We start from the raw sequence: 22,364 nt of genomic DNA, 5'->3' as shown, positions 1-22,364 counted from the left end.
TCAGGTTCATGATAAAGGAATTCAAATTACAGTATTTTAAAGTCCTTTTACAATACCTTTTTTATAAAAATAAATGTGCAGCCATTTGAAAATATTAAAATTAATGGATAAATTTATACCTTTGATTAGAAAATTAAATTATTTGTATGTATTAATTAAATTTGTATGTATAAAGTGTTCTGGAAATATCTGCTTATAACACTCTGGTAAATCAAGGTCTATCAACTTACAACATTTTGGTATGCCAAATCAGAATGCTCATGTTTATAATATATATAATATACTAAAAATAAATGCTTATAACATTTCGGAAAGAAATGATAATAAATAAGGAGATATTTTTTTCTGTTAACAGGGGCTAATTTTTTTCAATCAGGTGTACTCACAGACTTTGCTCATTAATACATAAAAAGGAAGGGCAAAAGAATAAAAGCTCTCATAGCCATTATAAACAAATTAATCTTGTTATTAAAATAGTTCTGATATATATAGTTGAATATTTAAAACAAAGGTATAAGGATTTATAGTAAAAGAAATTGCTATAATCAGAAACAGTTAAAATAAACATTATTCTCAAACAACTTTGACATTACCTTTGATTACCTAATATGCAAATTTTTAAGGATTACATAACAGTGGTTGATCCCACCTCATATTTTCGCATTTTAAAGCTTTAATATGTACACTGTATACTTTTGCAGCATGTACAATGTCTGCATTAGATATGAATCATAATAATGTGATTCAACCTTATATATTATTCCCTGCAATGTACATATTCATGTAAATACACACACATATATATTTACACATGCATGTAGTAATAATACAGATGATGAAGATTGGCATGATCACATTTTTTCTCCATAAATAAGCAGTTAACAACCTTTCTTGTACAAAACATAAACGTGATGTAAAAATGAAAATGCAACCACTACATATCTGACACAGTACAAACACAATGGATTAACACAAACTTTATTAATGGCCATGTGAGATGGAATAAAAGCATATTATTTCAAATTTTAAGGCATTTGCTTCAGATCTTTAAATGCAGATAAAAGAGGATGGAGCAGATCAGTTGTTCACAAAACAAAGGCAAGAGGTAGAAGAACGAAATTTTCAGTTTGAAATTTCATACTACTGGTGTGACGTATTAGGCTGCGTTCAGACGGGGGGGGGCATAAGTGGTTAAGCTCCATTGCCAAAGCAACCAGTCTGTGCTACATCACAAAATCTGGTTTAGGACTCGTTGTGTAAGGTTCTAAGTTTTCAACTTTACGTTGAGTTTGAGATAAGCTCTGACCAATCAGAGCGAAGCTAAAATGAAGCGGCTTTCTGCAGATGATTTCGCTGTCACATTGGAGGGGACTTTTTTTTTTAATATGAATCACATCATATCCGAATGAGTTGTAATCGTATCCAAACGAAATAATGAGTTGATCTCGCAAGAAATCTACGATGATGACATGCATTTTTTAACGAATTTGCACAATAAATTGAAAAATATGGATGAAACTCATAAAGCCAAAATTAAGCTCAGTATCATGCACGCTGTGTATGATCCTGTAGAGAATTGATCCCATCGGTTATTTTTCATTTTATTATGAAATTTCTTTAAAAAATGCATGCTTGCAAAAATTTTATTTTTTCTGTGTAAATTATTATTTTCTTTCTGTTTATTATTTTTGTATAAATTATTACTATCATTTTCTTCCTGTTAATTGTTTTTATATTTAAGAATAAATTTATTGAAAAAGCTGGAAATATTGTATTGCTAGTTGCTTTAAATGCTGATTTTCTTTCCAAACAAACTTCATGAATTAATTTTACTAAAACATCAAATCAATATCAGGAATTTATTTTTTTTTGACAGTAAAAATATTACTTTTAAAAATAAGAAAAAATTATTTTCACTTATTTAAGAATAGTCACAATAGTCAATTGAATGGTGTAAGCTTTGTATAAGTAATAAAAAAATAATCTTTCGAGAAAATGCTCATATGAAGTCCAGGAAGGAAAAAGTGTAGTGAAATATCTTTAAAACAACAGTCAACAGTCTAGACAGTTTTGTCTCCTGTTAATCTCTATTTTTTAATTGTGTTTTCCATGAAAGGAATAGCACCTTTAATGAAACTGAATAGCACACATAATTCATAACATGGATAATAATTTAATGAACAATATTTGTTATTATTATCCACTCCTTATTAATATCATTTGAATGGAATTTTGATAATTAAATTCATGCTATTTCTAAGGTAGAAATTCCTGGATAAGGTATGAATGTTTATAATTTTGTTGTATTTGAAGACTTGGGTACCTAAAATTTGTCAATGTGAAATTACTTTTGAGATATTAGTCGTAAATAGAAATGACAGCATATGTTGAAATTCAACTCTTTTTGGTGCTTTAATAATGCATGCCTGCCAATGAGTGAAGAATTGTCATAATCTGTCAGCAAATGAAAAATCATTAAAAGTAATTACTTCTGACAAGTGACATGAATGAAACTTACATCTATGATATCTCAAAGCAGAGCAGAGTTTAATTTGAATTACTCGTGTGATATAAACATACCAGTTTGCAGAATTATCCACAAAAATTCCTGAAAGTTAGTGTTTACTTTGTACATTGTTTGTTTGTATTTTCTGGGGTGTAACCCCTCCCCCCTTTTTTTTCAGGAAAAGCATATGAAATTCAGGGCTGCGGCTTATACATGCAAATGATTAGAAATAGATGCATACAAACAGCTGGCAACACAGCAAAATGTATTTAATGATTGAGTATAAAATACATTGTTGGGTGAATGTTTCATAGTATTGTACAAGTTTAGTTGTGGGTGCTGGTTATGGTGACCATTTGTGGGATACTAGTAATAATTGATACTGGTATTGCAGCCAACTACTGTAGTGATCGACAGTGGCAGTGAATAAGAAGTGCTAAGCACAGAAACATGTTCCTTTTGAATGAAAATTTTAAAAAAATAAATAATGTATGGTAAGTACTGTTTTCCACGTAACTGCTTTCATACCTGCAAATTGGAAAAACATTATATACAGGCTATTTGTCACTCATCCTCAAGATTTTTTTTTAATTAGGCATATTTGGAATATCGTATTTCTCCTAAGAGAAATTACATATAAAAATTGAAGAAGGTTTTATATATGTAAATATGCACGTGCATGTTTATAGTATAGAGAGTACTACAGTGCAATGCAAAAATATTCCATACTGCTTTGCACAGAAATAAATTTGTGCCAACCAACTATTGCTCTTTCCAAAAAAATATTTCCAGATCATTTCGTTCTTTTTTTACCTTCTTCCGTTGCCTCTTGGCTAATAAAAAGGGCAGATAAAAGAGCATTCTGTTGAGCCAGTTAAACTTTGTGATGAGCTGAATAAGCCACGACACAAAATAATGAAAACAAGCAGAGCGAACGCGGGAAATCAATCGAGCGGGGAAGGAGCATGCAAAAGGTGTAGACACATCCACGCATGTGCAAATTTAGCCTCTCTCCTTGCCCACAGCTTAGACCCCCGTCTTGCAGGTGTGAACGGAACTCCCATTATTTTATGACCTTATGACTACGCCTCTATGCCCTTTATGCCGCTGTCTGAACGCAGCCTTAAACATGACATGCCTTTTGATTTTCCATACTCTCCACTGGCAGCTCAGTAGATAGATGTCTCACACACTAGTTGATTAGGAACACTTCTGTTACTATTTAAAAGATTTCGATTTTCAATTGTGAAAGTATATAGATCATGATTAATCAATTTTATACTGAACCACCAAATGCTGTAATTAATGATATGTAAATAACGTATAGATTAAAATTTACATTTTTAAAAGCTATTTGATGTCGAGCTATTTGATGTCTCTCAACTTTAGAATATTTTGAAACAACAGGGTTCTTAATTTTCTCACTTGAGGGTATTAGGTACTTCCTTATTATTATCAGCCATTACTTAAATGGATCTATCATATCATATGCTATAAATCTTAGCTAAATGGCTAGTAGTCTTAAACGTAATAACTTAAAGAGACCACCCAACACAAAAGGAGCTCTGAACATCGTTGTTACATAGTCGCAGTCCATTAACAAGACATACAATAGGTTATAATAAAGCAAAAAGCTATAATTTTAAGGGCAACATGGCAGATATCCTCAAGCAAGAAAATGCTTCTGATGCTATATTAAAAGCAATCGCAAAAATATGGCAACCACAAACTATATGCTTGAAGCAAACATGTTAGCTACGTAAGTTCTAACTTTTTCTTAAATAAAAGTTGGCAATAGTCTTGGTGCCATTTAAATAATGGCCCGTAAAAATAAAGAAACTGCAGGTGTTATTACTAAATTGCGTTACTGGATAATAACAGCATTACCTTATATGAGACTAGATGAAAGTATGAGAACTTTTACACTGCCATTACCAGTTTTCACACACTTCTTACGAGTAAGAGGTCGAATGTCACGAGTAGTTTACATAGCACTTAGAAATGTTTTCATTAGCATCTATTCCAAAGACGGCATCAAGTAATGATTGCACATTAAATTTTAATTGAAATAAAACAGGGCAAGTAATAAAATTAATTTTATGTTAAAGGAAGAATTTATTAATACAGTCAAAAGTCGTTAATCCGGACTTGTCGGGACTTCGGCGATTCCGGATTATCGATTTTTCCGGATTATAGATCATCAGTTTAAATCTGGTAAGATGGCATGCAGAAATTATAAAATTAAAAATATGAAAACGTAATTTATGAAATAAAGAACAATTATAATCTAAAGGGTATCAAAATTTACAAGAAAAAAGCTTAATATTAATTTGTTTACTTTATTAAACATTTCTTTCAATGTAAGTTGTTTAAGTTGCTTCATTTTTTATGTGATAATACATTCTCTTTAATTCTATAAACAGACATAATTTCTTGTTCAGTTACAAAGTTCTGCTGTTCAAGTCCTATAATTGCTGTGTCGAGAATACCGACTAATTTGTCAATCGAAATTTTTTCGTTTTCAATAACTTCTGTGTCACTTTCTTCCCTATCGGAAGCAAATCATAATGACGAGGAATTTGATTTAAATCATATCAAAGACGGAATACATCGAGATGAAATACTACATTTAGTAAGGAAATATAAGCCAAATAAAATGAAAACATCTGCCCTGAAGATAAGGATAGTGCTGACAGATCAACTTCCAATTTATTGTGCGCCGCTGCGTTCAAAACATCTGCCCTGAAGATACGGATAGCACTGACAGATCAACTTCCAATTCATTGCGTGCCGTCCCCCCCCCCATACCCCGCCGCAGAGCAGGGTGAAATTGATAAACAGATTTTGGAATGGTTAGGTCATTTTTTGCAACAATTCCACTTTTGTTTAATGGACTTCGAAACATACTTTCGCTTTGGTAGATCCTTTACATATTAGTAAATATATATCGGAAATTCTATTTGACATAATCGAAAGTTCAAGCTTACTTTTATAAAATTGCTCTAACAGTCTGCAAAAAATAATAAGCCGGATCCAATTCGAAGATTAAGGAACAACGCAATCTGCAACATTAACTGAATTAGATAATTTTAGCTTAGCTTATACCGTCCGTTATACTTTAAACGCGCATGCGTAAACGTGTTTTGCGCACGCCCACACACCTATTCGCAGCTGTAAAGGTCTTATGCGCATGCGTCGCTTTGACGCATGCGCGTTGTAAGCTTTGAGGTCCGGATTATGGGTGTCGGAATTAATGACTTTTGACTGTAATAAAGATAAAGGGGTTTAAAATTAAATTTTTATCTTGCATACACACTGCACATATGAAGTGCCTAATAAATAAATCTGGACACTTAAAAACGTGCATAAAAACAAACTGGTATCTCAAAGTGCGATTTGCACCTACACACTTTCAACAAGAAGCAGATTTTTGGTGGGTAGCTTGTAGAGACAGATTTTTTTTTAAGCAAGAGAGATGAAAAATGAGCAATGCCCTCACCGGGACTCAAACCGAGGACCTCTCGAATGTGTGCCGAGTGTGCTGACCACCACACCACGAAGGCATGCTAAGAAGGTAGGAGAAATACCTTATATGCTCCTCCTTTTAAAGGGTGATTGGGGATTAGGGTACCGAATCGCCAAATCCTGGTGGTGGAGAATCATTATCTGCCATCTTTTTTTAGTTCGGGCATCACTGTAGAGGCAGATTATTTTGAAGCAGAAATCATGAAAAATGAGCAATGCCCTCGCTTGGACTCAAACCATGGACCACTCAAATACGCGCTGAGTGTGCTGAAAACTACACCACTAATGCATGCTAAGAAGATGGGAGAAATACCTTATAAGGTGTAAGAATAAATGAAATGAGAAAATTTGAGATTATACTGCATCTGTGAGCACATTACAATGCTACTAATAATGTAACTGCTTATCATTTAATTACACATCTTCTTAACAGATTTAAGTAAATATATTTTCATGGTAAAGTTTTTAGATGAAAACTGCACTCTAATAAGGCAACATGCTTCTTTTTAAAATGCCTTAGAGATAGTCTGTACATAATTCAAAGCCTGTTCATTCAAAGACTTTTCGTCATCACTGAAAACACTGCTTGAGATCTTAGTTTATGTGTATCTTGCCATATTCAATGCTGCAAAATGCTTATAAAGTAAAATTTTACACAAAGTAGCACAGTATTACATTAGCAAAATAATATCATCAATAAATAATTACAGTATAAAATTTATAGAGTTTAAATGTGTGGATTGTAATAAATCAATGAAATCCTTATAAATAATAAATGATAACATATATTACTTACAGGTATCTTATTTGGATGTTGCTCTCTAATTTGCTCAACATCTCTCTTCCTTTGAGCTTAAATAAATAAATAAAATTACTATACATTTTTATTATTAAAAACAAAAACAAAAATTGAATAAATCTGATGATCAAGCAGTATGTTTATTAGTTTGGCCATTTTAACAATGAAGTTCCAATTATTGATTCATTTGCCTGGGATATTTTCTCTCTCCAAATAACCTTCAGAAATTCTATGCAAGCACGTGTCAAAAAAATACAGCATGTGAAAATGCTGTTTGAAGCATAATCAAATTCTTAATCTTTTGTAATCTTAAACCAGAATAATTGATTCAAAACCCATGCATTGCACTACGACTGTAAAATGTTCAACCCCTTCATGACGGCATATTGCTGAATTGAAAACCCTCTGCAGACAGAAACCCTCTGTGTCATATATGCATCAGTCCCAAAATTTCACTAGCAACCGGGTGATGCACTTGTGCATCGCCGCTTGCATTGATCTTCCAGATGGGATTATCATATATGCACTTTCAAATATACATGTTCTTTTAGAATTTTTTTTAATCACTAGACGTCCACTACAATTAGCTTATTTGAATATATACATTGTTGGTCTGGTGTCCACAGAGTATTTTCTGATTCTTAAGATTCATTTAGATGTACGAGCAGATGTTACAATGTAAATGAAATTCAGCTGATACTCTCAGTTCAGGCTTCTTGTAACATAAACACTGAAGAGTTTTCGATGCTTCATATTTTTGTTTTTTCCTTCTATGGGGAGATTGGAAGTGGAGCTGCAGTTTTAGGAACTCCGGTTTGCTTTCAGCTTGCATCTTTCTTAGATAGCAAACGTAAGGCTTTTGGACTGGTTAACCCTTTGAAGGGCACCGGTATATAATATACACCCGTTGTTTGTCAATTTTTTAACCTCGGAAAAAATGCTAATTCCTCTGCACCAAAAGCTATAATCATAAGTTTCTAGTGTTTCCTTTTGATTCTAAATGGCAGCACCACTCTACGAATGTTCAATATTTTGCAATTATGAAATTAATATACCTCGTTCCAAGGTATCGTGTTTGAAGATTGATAAATTCTATTAGAGGGAAAGAAAGAATTCAAAATCTGTAAATATATGACATACACATGCTGAACCATTTATATTTACTGCATTTCAATCAAAATTGATAATTAAAAGAAGATTATGTATACGTTTTTAATACCGGTGTATAGTATATACCGGCGCCCCTACTGAGCGTACCTTGCCAATAGATGGCAGCACCAGGCTTCTTCTTCTCTACTGTGCGAGATGACAGCATTTCTTTACATTATAATAGTTTATGATGTAATTATTTGTTTATGATTAACTTACAAGCTGTTTAGGATTCAGTACTAGACCTGAATACAAGTATATTTGTTTCTTTTTATTCTTTTTTTACTCTGCGCGAGTTTCATTCATCTCTATTTATCTAAATTTTTAACTTCAGCACTTCACCCTTTCCCAAGAGAAAAACTCATCGATTTCAAAATTGCCATCTGGGGACAAAATTTTACACAACTGTAGGAATTATATGTGGCATGTAAGCCCCTAAAAGACACCCGTTGCTTCCTGTTTTCCAAAATCCTAGAATCCAACGAAAATGAAAGGAGGTAGGTGATTGACAACTGATTTGTCATTCGGGAGTCATGCCTTCTTCCCTTTGTTTGTGTGTAAGATCACACAAAGAGAAAGCTCACTTAAAAATACGGGAAATTGAAGCACACTTAAGGTCCATCTCTTAGTGTAATCACAAAAACTGCTGATTTGAGCATGATTTTATTCTTATCGTCTTTGTTAATTTCAGATGAAAGACTAGGGAGCGCAAGAGAAATTTAGGGTTAGGTTAGAAATAGGTTTCTTTGAAATAAATTTCACAGTTGGTGAAATGAGGGAAAATATTTCTATGGCTCGTTTTAGATGCAAACTAGAATTTATCCAAAAGTTGAAAAGGAGTCCCTAGGAGGCCAAAGGGGTTGAAAATCGAAATAAGAGCTTTGAGGTGTATAAAATAATAAAGTTGTTTAACGGTGTCTCTTCCTGAACAAAAAGATGTATTACAACCTATAATTATAAAAAATAAAAAAAAAGGGTCCTTACGGTCCTTGATAATCTAAAGTGTGTGTGCATTGGGGGGGGGGGCGATTCTTGGTATTATAGCATGAACCATGGATTTTTTACACATTACCTAAAGCATAAAATATGAGTTCAAAAATGCAACATACTTTCTCATGCGAGTCCTAGTGCTTAATTTTTTAATTTTTTTTTTTTTTTTTTTTTAAATTTTTCGGCTGTTATATCTCCTTGTAATATTATACTAGTTCAGTTGCAACATGATACGATTTACACATGCAGTGTCATATTTACTAATTTTTTTATAAAATAATATCGAATTTAAATAAAGTTCAAAAGCTTTTTACCCATATTTTACATAAGTATGTTCGGCCAAGTTGCATCATCAAAGTGCATAAAAACATAAATTAACATAAATTTTATTTTTTTAATTTTAAATTTCTACCAAAATTTTAAAAGTTTTTGTCTTCAGACTTGCATAACTATACTCAAGCACCCATCTCTACAGATGCACATCAAAAGTACGCAAAATTAATTTAAAAAACAAAAATTAACAATTGGCAGCTATCTGGAAAAAAAAATGTCTTAGAGGGGCTCTCAAAATTTAGGATTTCACTCTAGATTTTTTTTAAAGTCTCAATTTTCTGTCCTTAGGGTCCATAAGTTATACTTCATGCAAAATTTTACCACAATTTAAATTATTTTATATAATGCCCCTCAAAGGATTAAGAGAGTTAAACTAATAGTGCCATGCCTAAGAGAAAGAAGAGCATATACGAATAGTAAAGCCAGCCCATGAGTGTCCATTTGAGCCCATGAGTGACTATTTTGACACTGAAGACTCTAGACTTAAGTGAGAAAAGCCATTCTGACACCAAAATTTTGTCAAACACTGAATGGAAGTTTGGTTTGCCTTCACCTCACAATCCAGCAGAAACTAATAATTTCTATGAACGAAAAATGAGTGAAAATTCATCTTTATCCAAAATCAACATACTCCTATAGATGTGCCTAAAATGAGGTGATTCATAGGATTAATTATTCTGCTGGCAATAATTAAAAAGTTCAACATAAAAAAGTGTTTCGTAACTAATGAAATGATAGCGACTAGATTATCACACGCCATCTTCTTTCTGAATCATTTATACTATAATATTTAATCATATATTCTATTACTTTTTACATATATTCAGATATAGATTTAAGTAAGTTTCTTACATTTCATCAAAATACGTTAAATATTTTATTTTGTATTTAGATTTTAATTACAATTTTTTCAGAATCTCTTGATATTCTGTATTTATGATTATGTTACTGTTAAATACCATTACAGAAAAAATCAAAACAAGTGGTTAAAAAAATTTTTTAATGAATTTTTTTAAAGTTAGGCTTAACGACGTGAAATACCCCATCTTGCGAGATCGTACTACAGCAACAACACACCGTCTCCAAGGTGAGTTGCACTAAGCGGCATGCCAGTTTAAGTATATAACAGATGAAAAATTTCATACTTTACCTAATTATTCTATGAAATAACTAATGACAGACCATTAAAGTGAAAAATAAACAATTTCAAAGTTATTTTATATAATAATTGATCATGAATAGCTAAAATTTCTCGAAAAATATATTTTAACCATATTGCAGGTGATTAATTGATAATTAATAAGGAAAAGCAGATGATATAATTTAATATTGCTCATACTGCTAACATTAGCTAAAGGGGAGAAAAAAGAATATGTTGCAGAAATAATTATATTTAAATATTATCAACATAGTGGGAAGAAAAACTGTTGCTTCAGAAAAACACTGTGCAAACTTTTTCAAACAAAAATGAAGAGAATATTAATTTTAAATTTATGAAATACCTTTATTTTATTTTTCACTATTTATTACAGCAAGGATTGCTGTGATGATACGTTGAATTGCATAGCACATTATTTTTTAAACATGTCAATATTCGGAACTTCTTCAATGGAAATTAATTCTCGCTCACATATACTGAACAGAGAAGGATCAGCTGCATCTTATATTGAACTGATATCTAGAGTACAGTTGTTTTATTTGGCCATTTCTTGTTCCTAATCAGAAAAAAAATTCCTCAGTATTTTTTATAACGACAGCTAAAATGGATCTAGCTTCTCTTTTCCCTCTAGTAGTGGTAGATGCCTTGGAATAAGATTTGCCAGACAATAGCTGGTAAAAGTATATTTGCGGGTACCCCTTGGCGAAACTTGGCAATTTTTTGTGGTACATGGATACCGAATTTGTGCAATTCTTCGACTTGTTATTTTGGCTTGTGTAGCAGTGATTTTTGCACCAAAAATTGCTGCTACGCAAAGAAGACAAAGAACTGCACAAACTCAGCATTCATATACACATCAACCTATTTTCACTTAAAAAAAAATTCCCAGAATTGCACAAAAATGGCATTGCGCACTCCCTTGACTTTATCCATGCACACATCAACCTATTTTCACTTAAAAAAACATCAGAGAATTGCACAAACTAGGCTTTGCACACTACACTCCCTTGACTTTGTTCATGTACACATCAAACTATATTCATTTAAAAAGTCAAAGGAGCAGCCAACAAAAAAAAAAAAAAAAAAAAAAAAAAAATCGATAAACTCAATAAAAACTACATTTTAAATCAAACAATGAAATAACATAAAAAAGGAAATTCATCTTGTCACTACACAAAGGAAATATCCACTTACCTTATTTACGAATTAACATGTCTTCAGTCAAACAAAATTCCTTAACAGCATCCAAAAATTTCCTAAAATTATCCGAACTACTGGCATCCCCACATAAATTCACAAAATAAGAGTCAAAAATATCCTCTGTCACGACATTTGAGGTTTCCATAACATTCAATTACTCAGGCTACCATAAATGGAACAACAACCTTGCAATAATACAAAGGGTACCCTTCTCTCTACTCTAACCCAATAACTTCATTTTCGCAGCTTGAATTTCAAAATATTCTTCAGCTCCTTGCCTTTCTTTCTCAATATTTATTTTACTTAGACACACGCTACATGCTTTCTGTTCAATTTTATCTTCCGTGTAACAGACTTTTGAACGTGAAATATGGGCCAGATGCTTGCATTTACAGCAAAATAAGCAGTCTTCGCAATTTTTTTAACACATGAGACACGATTTTAGTATTATTTGCGGGTGTATCTTCGTAACATTCAAAAGCCGTTTCAATCAAAGAAGTTTCTTTGGCAAAAACAGCATCATCTTCATGTTTGTATCATGCAGTTACAGTTGTTAAGTCATTTTCAAACTGTTGCTTATCCTCTACTGCATCAAACACTTCTCTTGGAATATGAGTTGTGGATAGTTCAACTTTAGAAGCACTGCCAAACATAGCCTCTCTTTATACCAGAATGAGGTGCCCTGTTTTTCATGAAGTGAATAAATTAAAGGCCATGACAGAAGCAGATTGATTGACAGAAGCAGATTGATGTCAGAAACAAGTTGTTAACATGTTTCTGACGACTTGATTGGCTCTCTCAACCCTACTTTGTTTGGGTTTGCCATGTACAATTTTAAGTTCCAGCCAAGTTATTTTCAAGTCATCTGTAAGTTTACTGCAGAACTCCCTTCCGTTGTTAGATTGCAGTATATATGGGACACCAAATAATAAAAATATATTGAGCAAATGCATTGCGACCTCTTCTGCTCTTTTTGTTTGTAGAGGTCTTCAAATCACACACTTCATCAAATGATCCTGCTAAACTAAATTTAGAGTTTCCATCAGGTTCAAACTGAAAATCTATGAGATCTACTTGACATCTTGAATTCAGATGTGGAAAGACCACAGGCTTAACCACAATGCCTTTCTTTCCCACATTTCATTTTGGCTGACAAGGTTCACAAGCACTCAAAAACAGCTTTATGTTTCTGAGTAATGTTTTGATACCGATGATTCAGTTCTTTTAACATGCGGTCTCTAGCCCCATATCCAATTGAAACATGTATTTCATATAAAATATCAAAGAGCAGTCACTTGAGCAATAAAATATCACATCAGGTTTTGCATCTGTTACTGCACAATTAACTTTTGCACTCCTTGAACTTCAAGGATATCATACTGCTGGAGCAACCAAAACTCATATGGTACTTTTTTCTGTACTTAATAGCACTTTTTATTTCGGCTATTAAAGTTAATAATTTTTCATAAGTGCAGCACTGTTTTCCTTTCTCCTATGCTTATTTAATAGATTCAGATCTCTCTTGCATTAAATCTTTCTCATTTACAGGTTGGTCTCCCATTCCTGCAGGAGTGTTGCTTGAAAACAGGTCGCAAAATTATTTGTTAATAATCCAAAATGTAAAATGCTAACATAAATACACAGTCTAAATTCTATGTCTAAAAGCAATAGAATGAAGCATACACACACGTCATTATAAAGCAGCTATAAGCGGTTCAAAACTAAAAGTAGCTAGAACTGATTCAAAGAACTTTCAAGTGCCATATTTCATACTTTAACGATCACGTAATCGTTATTCCATAGAATACCTAGTTAAATCGTAGAATTCAAAAATTTTATATATTTTAACCAACTTGTCTAGTTATTTTATGAAATACCTAGTTATTCTATGAAATAACAGATTTCACACTTTAATGGTAAGATATATAGATAATAAGGGGTGTTCAAATGAAAAGGTAAAAAACAACACTATAGATAGCTGAAAGCCTTCATTCACAAGTATTCACCAAAGGCTTGAGCACAACTATCCTGCTGCTTTCCGAGCCGAAGGATTCCCTCTTCCCAGAATTCCCGTAGCTATGACAGGACCCAATCCTCCACTTCCAGTCCCTTCAGCTCGTCATCCAAGTTGAAGTGCTTCCTTTTAAGATGCCACTTCTCACCAAGTTGTTCATTTTGTCGATGAGATCAGTTGTGATTTACCGTTTTTACCTAGCCTCCAAACTCAAACACTCCATGCCTTCACGAAAACTGGCACTCTACTTTCTCACTGGCTTGTCGTAAACCTCTGTCAGTCTCCTCTGTATGCGGCCACCATTCCTGCGATGAATATTGGGCGGTTTAACTCCTTCCACAGTCAACAAATCTGATATCATCTCGCTGCTCCTAAATCAAATTTTACAATGTGAATGCCAACATGTCATCACATGTTTTGCCGCATCAATTAGACGGAACACACAACTGCCTACTTCCCTCCAGCATCATGTGTGGGCGATTACGCATGCGCACTACCACATCAGACACTATATTTACATCCTTACATGTCTCACTATAAAAGACAAGTGCTAACAAAATTATTAAGTTTACAGACCTTTTAATTCCGAATTTTAATTTAAATACAACCCCCTTCAAAGGACTGTGCCCTTTTGCATCATTAATTTTCCTGCAGTAATCTGCACTGCTCTAAGTTCTTCCCCAATCATTGGTCAGGATTGAAAAAAAGCAGCCAAGCCATTAAACAACTTCAGCTGATTTACACACACTTACTTTTCCCCCTGCTCTCATATCATAAGAATGTAATTAAGCACTTGGTGTCTTCATCTATGATAACAATGTAATTTGTGTATATAAAATTGTCGAGATATTTGCAGTCCTTGAATAACCATATGTATTTACTATATAATAGAATGAAATGAATATACCATTATACATAACTAATTTATTTAACTCATTATTACAAATCAAAGTTATATCTCTGAAATGGGTGAATGAGCTATGTTCCTAATGAAAGGGGGTGAACAACAGCTGTAGATTAACAGCTTACTAATGGAACCCGAGTTGGTAAGCTATATACATAAATACTTTGTGAGGGGGGAAAAATCATAATAATTTTTTAAAATGCTTTTTCGTAAGAAACTTTTATTTTACTATTAAAAACATTATATTTCTTAGTATGATTAACCCTTTGCGGCACAGTGTGTCCGGCCTTAACACACCTAAAAATTTCCTTCTATATGCACAGAAAAATTGAATGAAAAACGATTTATAGGTTACTCTGAACCTTCTTTATTTATAGTAGATGGCAGCTCAACACAAACCTGTCCATACATTTTAGCCATGTTTAGTTTTTTAAGACCCATAATTTTCAAAGAAATCTTCCAGACTTTTTTAGAGTATAAAGGGAATTGTTTGAAAAGAAATTTCTATGTTATTTTTTTGGCTGTATGCTAATCTCCTTATTCTATATTAGTTTTAAATTTTTACCTTGAAATCTTGCCTAAAATCAAACGGCGAAGCCTAGGTGTGCCCAGACCGGGCTCACCGATAATCTAGGAGTGACAGTCTGTATTCTTTGTTTCTCCGCATCTCATTGGTCAGTTCATTGACAACAATGCTCGTTTCAGCACTCTTTTCGATCAGCGTGCCCACTTTGAGCACACCCACAGAAATAAAACGATAAGTGCTATCTTCACAAAATTTTACTTGTGCACTTCTCTAGGGCTAATTAGACTGCCTACCTTTTTTTTTTTTTTTTTTTTTTCTTTAATCAAAACTCCGACTTTAAAAGGTAGCGTGCCGGAAAGGGTTAATCTGTAATTTTAAGGAGAAAATTCTCATTTTCCCAGACAACCCAGATTACAGTGGTACTTTTTCAATGCTTTGTTAGAAAAGTAAAGATTTTTATTTCAGTAGTACAGTCAAAAGTCGTTAATCCGGACTCGTCGGGACTTCGGCGATTCCGGATTATAGATCATCAGTTTAAATCTGGTAAGATGGCATGCAGAAATTACAAAATTAAAAATATGAAACCGTAATTTATGAAATAAAGAACAATTACAATCTAAAGGGTATCAAAATTTACAAGAAAAAAGCTTAATATTAATTTGTTTACTTTAATAAACATTTCTTTCAATGTAAGTTGTTTAAGTTGCTTCGTATTTTATGTGATAATACATTCTCTTTAATTCTATAAACAGACATAATTTCTTGTTCAGTTACAAAGTTCCGCTGTTCAAGTCCTATAATTGCTGTGTTGAGAATACCGACTAATTTGTCAATCGAAATTTTTTCGTTTTCAATAACCTGTGTCACTTTCATCGCTATCGGAAGCGAATTATAATGACGAGGAATTTTATTTAAATCATATCAAAGACGGAGTGCATCGAGATGAAATACTACATTTAGTAAGGAATCATAAGCCAAATAAAATAAAAACATCTGCTCTGAAGATAAGGATAGTGCTGACAGATCAACTTCCAATTCATTGCGCGCCGCAGCGTTAAAGATAAACAAAGTTTGGATAAACAAACATTAAAGTTTAGATAAACAAAGGATATGCCTTTATCCATTTTTTGCAGCAATTTCACTTTTTGTTTAATAGACTTCGAAACATACTTTCGCTTTGTATATCCTTTACATATTAGTAAATATATATCAGAAATTCTATTTGACATAATCGAAAGTTCAAGCTTACTTTAATAAAATTGCTCTAACAGTCTGAAAAATAATAAGCCGAATCCAATTCGAAGATTAAGGAACAACGCAATCTGCAACATTAACTGAATTAGATAATTTTAGCTTAGCTTATACTGTCTGTTATACATTAAACGTGAATTCGTAAACGTATTTTGCGCACGCGCACACGCATATTCGCAGCCGTAAAGGTCTTACGCGCATGCATCAACGAAAGTTTGTAGCTTTGAGGTCCAGATTATAGATCATTCCGGATTATGGGTGTCCGAATTAATGACTTTTGACTGTATATTACACTGCAGTAGTAGTATATCACACTGAAGTGATGTATTACACTGCATGGTACATAAAGTTCATTTCTTACTCAAATTTAATAAGTTTGTTATGATGTCTGAATCCCTGATTTTCTTACGTATGTGAGAGAAACTGTATATAGAATGTTGCAATACTTAATTTAGTAGTTGAACTTAACTTAGTATTGTAGAACCGTATACAGCATTTAATATTAATTTCATATAGCAGCAGCAAGTTTAGAAAAATTTGTAAGTAACCAAAAAAGTACAACTTACAAATTTCCAATTTCAAGACTAAAATTTTGTGCAAAACTTTAAAATTTCTAGCATTAACATACTTTTGACTATATTTTAAAAGATAACATAAAAAAGTAATAGTCTTTTTCTTATTACTATCACTTGATTGATAGAATCGTAAAATGTCTAACTAATTTTGCAAGAATTTCATTAATTCCATTTTATTTGAATGGCATCAAATTACTTTTGAAAGCCTTATTTAGTACTCTCAATACATATTTCATTCAATTTACAGTGTTATTTAATGAAATATTCATACGAATGTGAAAGACCTACAAAACTTAGTGCCTGACACAAAGAGATTATAATTGTTTGTAATGAAATAATCCGATTGGTCATTTCTGTTAAGGGTGTACTTTTTACAAGAACTATACATGAGATCAGTATACACACTATGCATGTGATACACTATAAATGCAATTAGTGCAATCTCTATGAAAATTAAAATCATTATGCATTTTCCTCACTACAACCCTGAATTTAGCAATACTCATTAAAGTTCAGTTCAAGATCAGTAATTCTTCCATTTTTTTCATAAAACACAATTTTCTTTTACAAATACAATGCTTAAATTCTCAGAAAGGTTAAAATCATTCCTGACTCCACCCACTTCTACCAGCTTGCCAGGGTATCTACTCCTTCATTTGGCTCCTGTCTCTCTACCTTGAAGCATTACATTGGAACTTCTGAATTGCTATCTTCGACTGAATACCTAAAATCACCATATATATTATCACAACAGCTTACATCTTCATTCGCTTATCATTATGCCAATGTTCAAAAAATAATGCAGCATTTAGATTGGGATAGAGCCTCCAGACCAGGAGCCCGTTGCAATGAACATTAGTTCAAAGACATGAAAGGTTACAAAGACCAAAATTTCACATCTAAATAAGCACACTCTTTATAACATGTTAAAAAAAGGGGGAAGGTGAAGAAACATCCACTGCTTCGCACATTCTTAAGAACTGCACAAACTCCGTATCCATTTATACATCGACCTATTTTCACTTAAAAAAAAAAAAAGCTCTAATCTTATATGCGGCCTAATATCACCAAATGTGCCGATATGTGTTCTGCGCTGGTTTTTGGCGCAATTACGTGTTGTACGGCAACCCTGATGACGTTGAAAAATCTTTTGCTGGAGTGGTTTAAGTGCTCACTGGTTCGTGTCGTGCGTGTTTTGAAATGGCCTAATGTTGCAATGATAGACGTGGTGGGAAGATTTCAGTTACATATTTCAGATTGTGTGGAAAGTAAATTTAGTATTAAAAAGATACGATGTTGGAGTTGTTAACGAGTCTTTTGTTCATGGGTGTGTTTATGAGAATTGAAGTGTATTTTTGAAATTTCTGTTGGACTTTTAAAACAGAGTGCAAAATGCAGAGCTGCTATGAGAACTCGGACGAAGAAGGGCGTTTCTGATAGTTCTTGTGTGGATTTGCAGTTAAATAGTTGCTGCTAAAGTATGTGGCTGTCAGCGGAGTTTATGATTTGGATTGTGGTTTTCGTGTAGTTAGTTAACTTTGGAGGAAGTTTTTATCGTTACTTTCAAAATTTTGAATCTAAGAAAGACATGTGATATAGCAAAATTGCGGCACTTTTGTTCAGAGACGTTGTGTGACTGGCGAAATTTTATTCAGGAATGCATTATGGTAAGTGCATTTCATTTTACTGTTTTTATTTTGTAGAATGTTACGTTCATTGTCTTTTTACTATGAATACTATGAATTTCTGTTCTTACTCTTGTTTTTTGAATTGTTTGTAATTTAGTTTTGTTTATTTGGTTGATTTGTGCACGTTGCCCAGATTGTGCAATTCGTAGATTTTTTTAAAGTTTAAATAGAATGCTGTGTACATGGTATTCTTTAAAATTTATTGTTATGTTAATTTATTAAAGCGAAGAGTGCGTAGTTCATAGATTCCTTCGCTGTCTATATTCTGCAATTCATACATTTTTTTTTAAAGTTAAAACATATCGCTGTGTACATGGATTCTTGTCAAATATTTTTGGTTAGAAACTTTACCTTTTTGCTATCTAAATTTTTTGCTTTTGTTTCATATTTTTAGCTTAAATTCTGTGTTCAAAACATGGTTTTTGCACGGCAAAAACTGCATTTTTGGAGACATTTTAGGCTTAAAGTTTGAAATGTAGAAAAAAATTTAGATAGCAATATGGCACCGTGAATTATTTGTAATTTATTTTAGTTATTTTGGTACTATTCGTTTTAGAGGGCCATAAAAAATCGCCAAACTATTCTTGATGCCAGTGCTACCAAAAATAATTGCGGCAACCCTAACGCAAGAAAGGAAGTACAGTCAAAAGTTGTTAATTCGGACACCCATAATCCGGAATGATCTATAATCCGGACCTCAAAGCTACAAACTTTCTGCACATGCTACGGCTGCGAATATGCGTGTGCGCGTGCAAAAAATACGTTTACGAATGCGCGTTTAATGTATAACAGATGGTATAAGCTAAGCTAAAATTATCTAATTCAGTTAATGTTGCAGATTGCGTTGTTCCTTAATCTTCGAATTGGATTCGGCTTATTATTTTTTGCAGACTGTTAGAGCAATTTTATTAAAGTAAGCTTGAACTTTCGATTATGTCAAATAGAATTTCTGATATATATTTACTAACATGTAAAGGATAAACAAAGCGAAAGTATGTTTTGAAGTCCATTAAACAAAAAGTGAAATTGCTGCAAAAAATGGATAAAGGCATATGCTTTGTTTATCTAAACTTTAACGTTTGTTTATCTAGACTTTGTTTATCTTTAACGCCGTGGCGCGCAATGAATTGGACGTTGATCTGTCAGCACTATCCTTATCTTCAGGGCAGATGTTTTTATTTTATTTGGCTTATAATTCCTTACTAAATGTAGTATTTCATCTCGATGCACTCCGTCTTTGATATGATTTAAATAAAATTCCTCGTGATTATAATTCGCTTCTGATAGCGAAGAAAGTGACACAGGTTATTGAAAACGAAAAGATTTCGATTCACAAATTAGTCGGTATTCTCGACACAGCAATTATAGGACTTGAACAGCAGAACTTTGTAACTGAACAAGAAATTATGTCTGTTTATAGAATTAAAGAGAATGTATTATCACATAAAAAATGAAGCAACTTAAACAACTTACATTGAAAGAAATGTTTAATAAAGTAAACAAATTAATATTAAGCTTTTTTCTTGTAAATTTTGATACCCTTTAGATTGTAATTGTTCTTTATTTCATAAATTACGGTTTCATATTTTTAATTTTGTAATTTCTGCATGCCATCTTACCAGATTTAAACTGATGATCTATAATCCGGAAAAATCGATCGGCGATTCCGGATTAATGACTTTTGACTGTATAATAATAAATAACTATCTAAGATGGATGTTTTGATTTAGATGAAAGGTTAGTTTCATATAACATTTTTATTACAATTTATATAAAAAAGGCTAAACATGACTGAATGGACGCATGACAGTAAATAACTATTTCATATCATTATTATAATTTATATAAAAGTTGGGCTGATCTTTAGAATATGGTAACTGGTAGTTTGGCGACATTTTGGAGGCGATAAAGGCTTTGGTAATAATGTGAGCAGTACTCAGTTCCGATTATGCATTATTTTGTGTGAGGGAAATGAGAGATTATGGGATATGTCGTGATATTAATGGACGAATTACGGTTCTTTAATCGGAAAAGGGGGGAATTTGGAAAAATACCTGTGGCTGTATATTATTTTGTATTAAGCTTCATTGTGTGTTGTGTGAAGTAGGGTTGAATAATTTTGGGATTGTATGGCGCTGTCTAGAGTGAATTCTAGATGTGATAAAGAGAATTTTGCTTTTTATTTAGTGGAGGAAGTGTGGAGGAAAAATTCGCAGAAAAAATCGTTCAATCATTTTATTGAATCCATAATAAAAGGGTATCCACCATGTAAGCAAGATTCTGAAGAAGATTAGGTAAGTTAGTATTTTTAATTATTTGAGGATATTATTTTTATGCATTGTTCTAAATGTAAGGTGGAAGTAAAGTAATTTGGTATTATTAGGAAAATTGTTATTGGCAATTATTTAGTTTAAAGTAATTAGGATTGTAAGCTTATTTTTATTAATTTAATGTATGTGCTTATTTATATTTTAAGTAGTGTTTTCGAATTTAATTATGTTTTAATTAAATGATAGTTATTTTGTGAATTTTACGTTTGTAGGAATTTGGTATACGTTTTAGTTGAAGTAAACGTGCATGGAAATAATTTAAATATTTGACACTAAGTATTTGTAATGTTTGTGGTATGAATTCGTTGGTGACGTTTATAATATAATAGATAATTTAGAGGTAAAAGTTTTTGGATATTTTATTTATTTTATACGCGGAAATGTTCATATTTGGAAAGGGTATATACTTTTTCGTTATTAGGTAATTTCATATATGTTCTTTTTAACGGGTTTAAAGATTCAGAAAATTGTCATGCATTTTCGTGAAATTTTTCTAATTTACGAGAAAAAAGCAGTGTACATGGATATGGTGAAGAGTGTGCGCAATGCCATTTTTGTGCAATTCTGGGATTTTTTTTTTTTTTAAGTAAAAATAAGTCGACGTGTACATGGTTTAGTGATGTTTTAATTAAATGATAGTTATTTTGTGAATTTTATGTTTGTAGGAATTTGGTATACGTTTTAGTTGAAGTAAACGTGCATGGAAATAATTTAAATATTTGACACTAAGTATTTGTAATGCTTGCGGTATGAATTCGTTGGTGACGTTTATAATATAATAGATGATTTAGAGGTAAAAGTTTTTGGATATTTTATTTATTTTATATGTGGAAATGTTCATATTTGGAAAGGGTATATACTTTTTCGCGATCAGGTAATTTCACATATGTTCTTTTTACTGGGTTTAAAGATTCAGAAAATTGTCGTGTATTTTCATGAAGTTTTTCTAATTTATGAGAAAAAAGCAGTGTACATGGATATAGTGAAGAGTGTGCGCAATGCCATTTTTGTGTAATTCTGGGATGTTTTTTTAAGTAAAAATAAGTCGGCGTGTACATGGTTTATGTGTATGTGTTATTTTGAAAAACGCGTAAGGAGTATGGTATTGTGCACTTTTTCCCAATTTTGCAGTGAATATTTGTCATGATTAAGCAGTTTTGTTAGATAAAATTTCTAGCATAAGTGTAATTCGGCTAGTAGATTGTTGGAAGAAGTGTTCAGTAGATAAAAAGAAAAGAAATATGTCTTTACTTCGTGAAGACAAAATGGCGGTGGGAAAAAAAAAATAGAGGGTTGCTGTAGGAGAGTTGGTCGCCAAATTTTTGCCAAGTTACCACAATCTAAGGATCAACCAAAAGTTGCTAAACATAACTGAATGGATGCCTGCCTCGCTATTTCGCTACTAAGTTATCCCT

At 32.4% G+C, this 22,364-nt stretch overlaps 1 protein-coding gene across 2 annotated transcripts in view; it reads right to left on the bottom strand.

Annotated features, from left to right (window-relative positions):
- Positions 1-22,364, bottom strand: part of LOC118204326 (microtubule-associated protein 1 light chain 3 alpha-like) — a 31,174-nt gene that overhangs the window by 2,516 nt on the left and 6,294 nt on the right. For both annotated transcript variants that reach the window (XM_035376656.2, XM_035376657.2), the window contains exon 2: positions 6,828-6,883. In XM_035376656.2, coding sequence (XP_035232547.1) covers positions 6,828-6,883 — 56 coding nt within the window. The remainder of the gene's footprint in view (positions 1-6,827; positions 6,884-22,364) is intronic.

This window comes from Stegodyphus dumicola, chromosome X1, assembly GCF_044657685.1.
Source record: "Stegodyphus dumicola isolate Sdum_Otavi_A_Nest chromosome X1, ASM4465768v1".
NCBI classification, from domain to species: domain Eukaryota; kingdom Metazoa; phylum Arthropoda; class Arachnida; order Araneae; family Eresidae; genus Stegodyphus; species Stegodyphus dumicola.
This window is presented reverse-complemented; position numbering and strand designations above follow the sequence as displayed.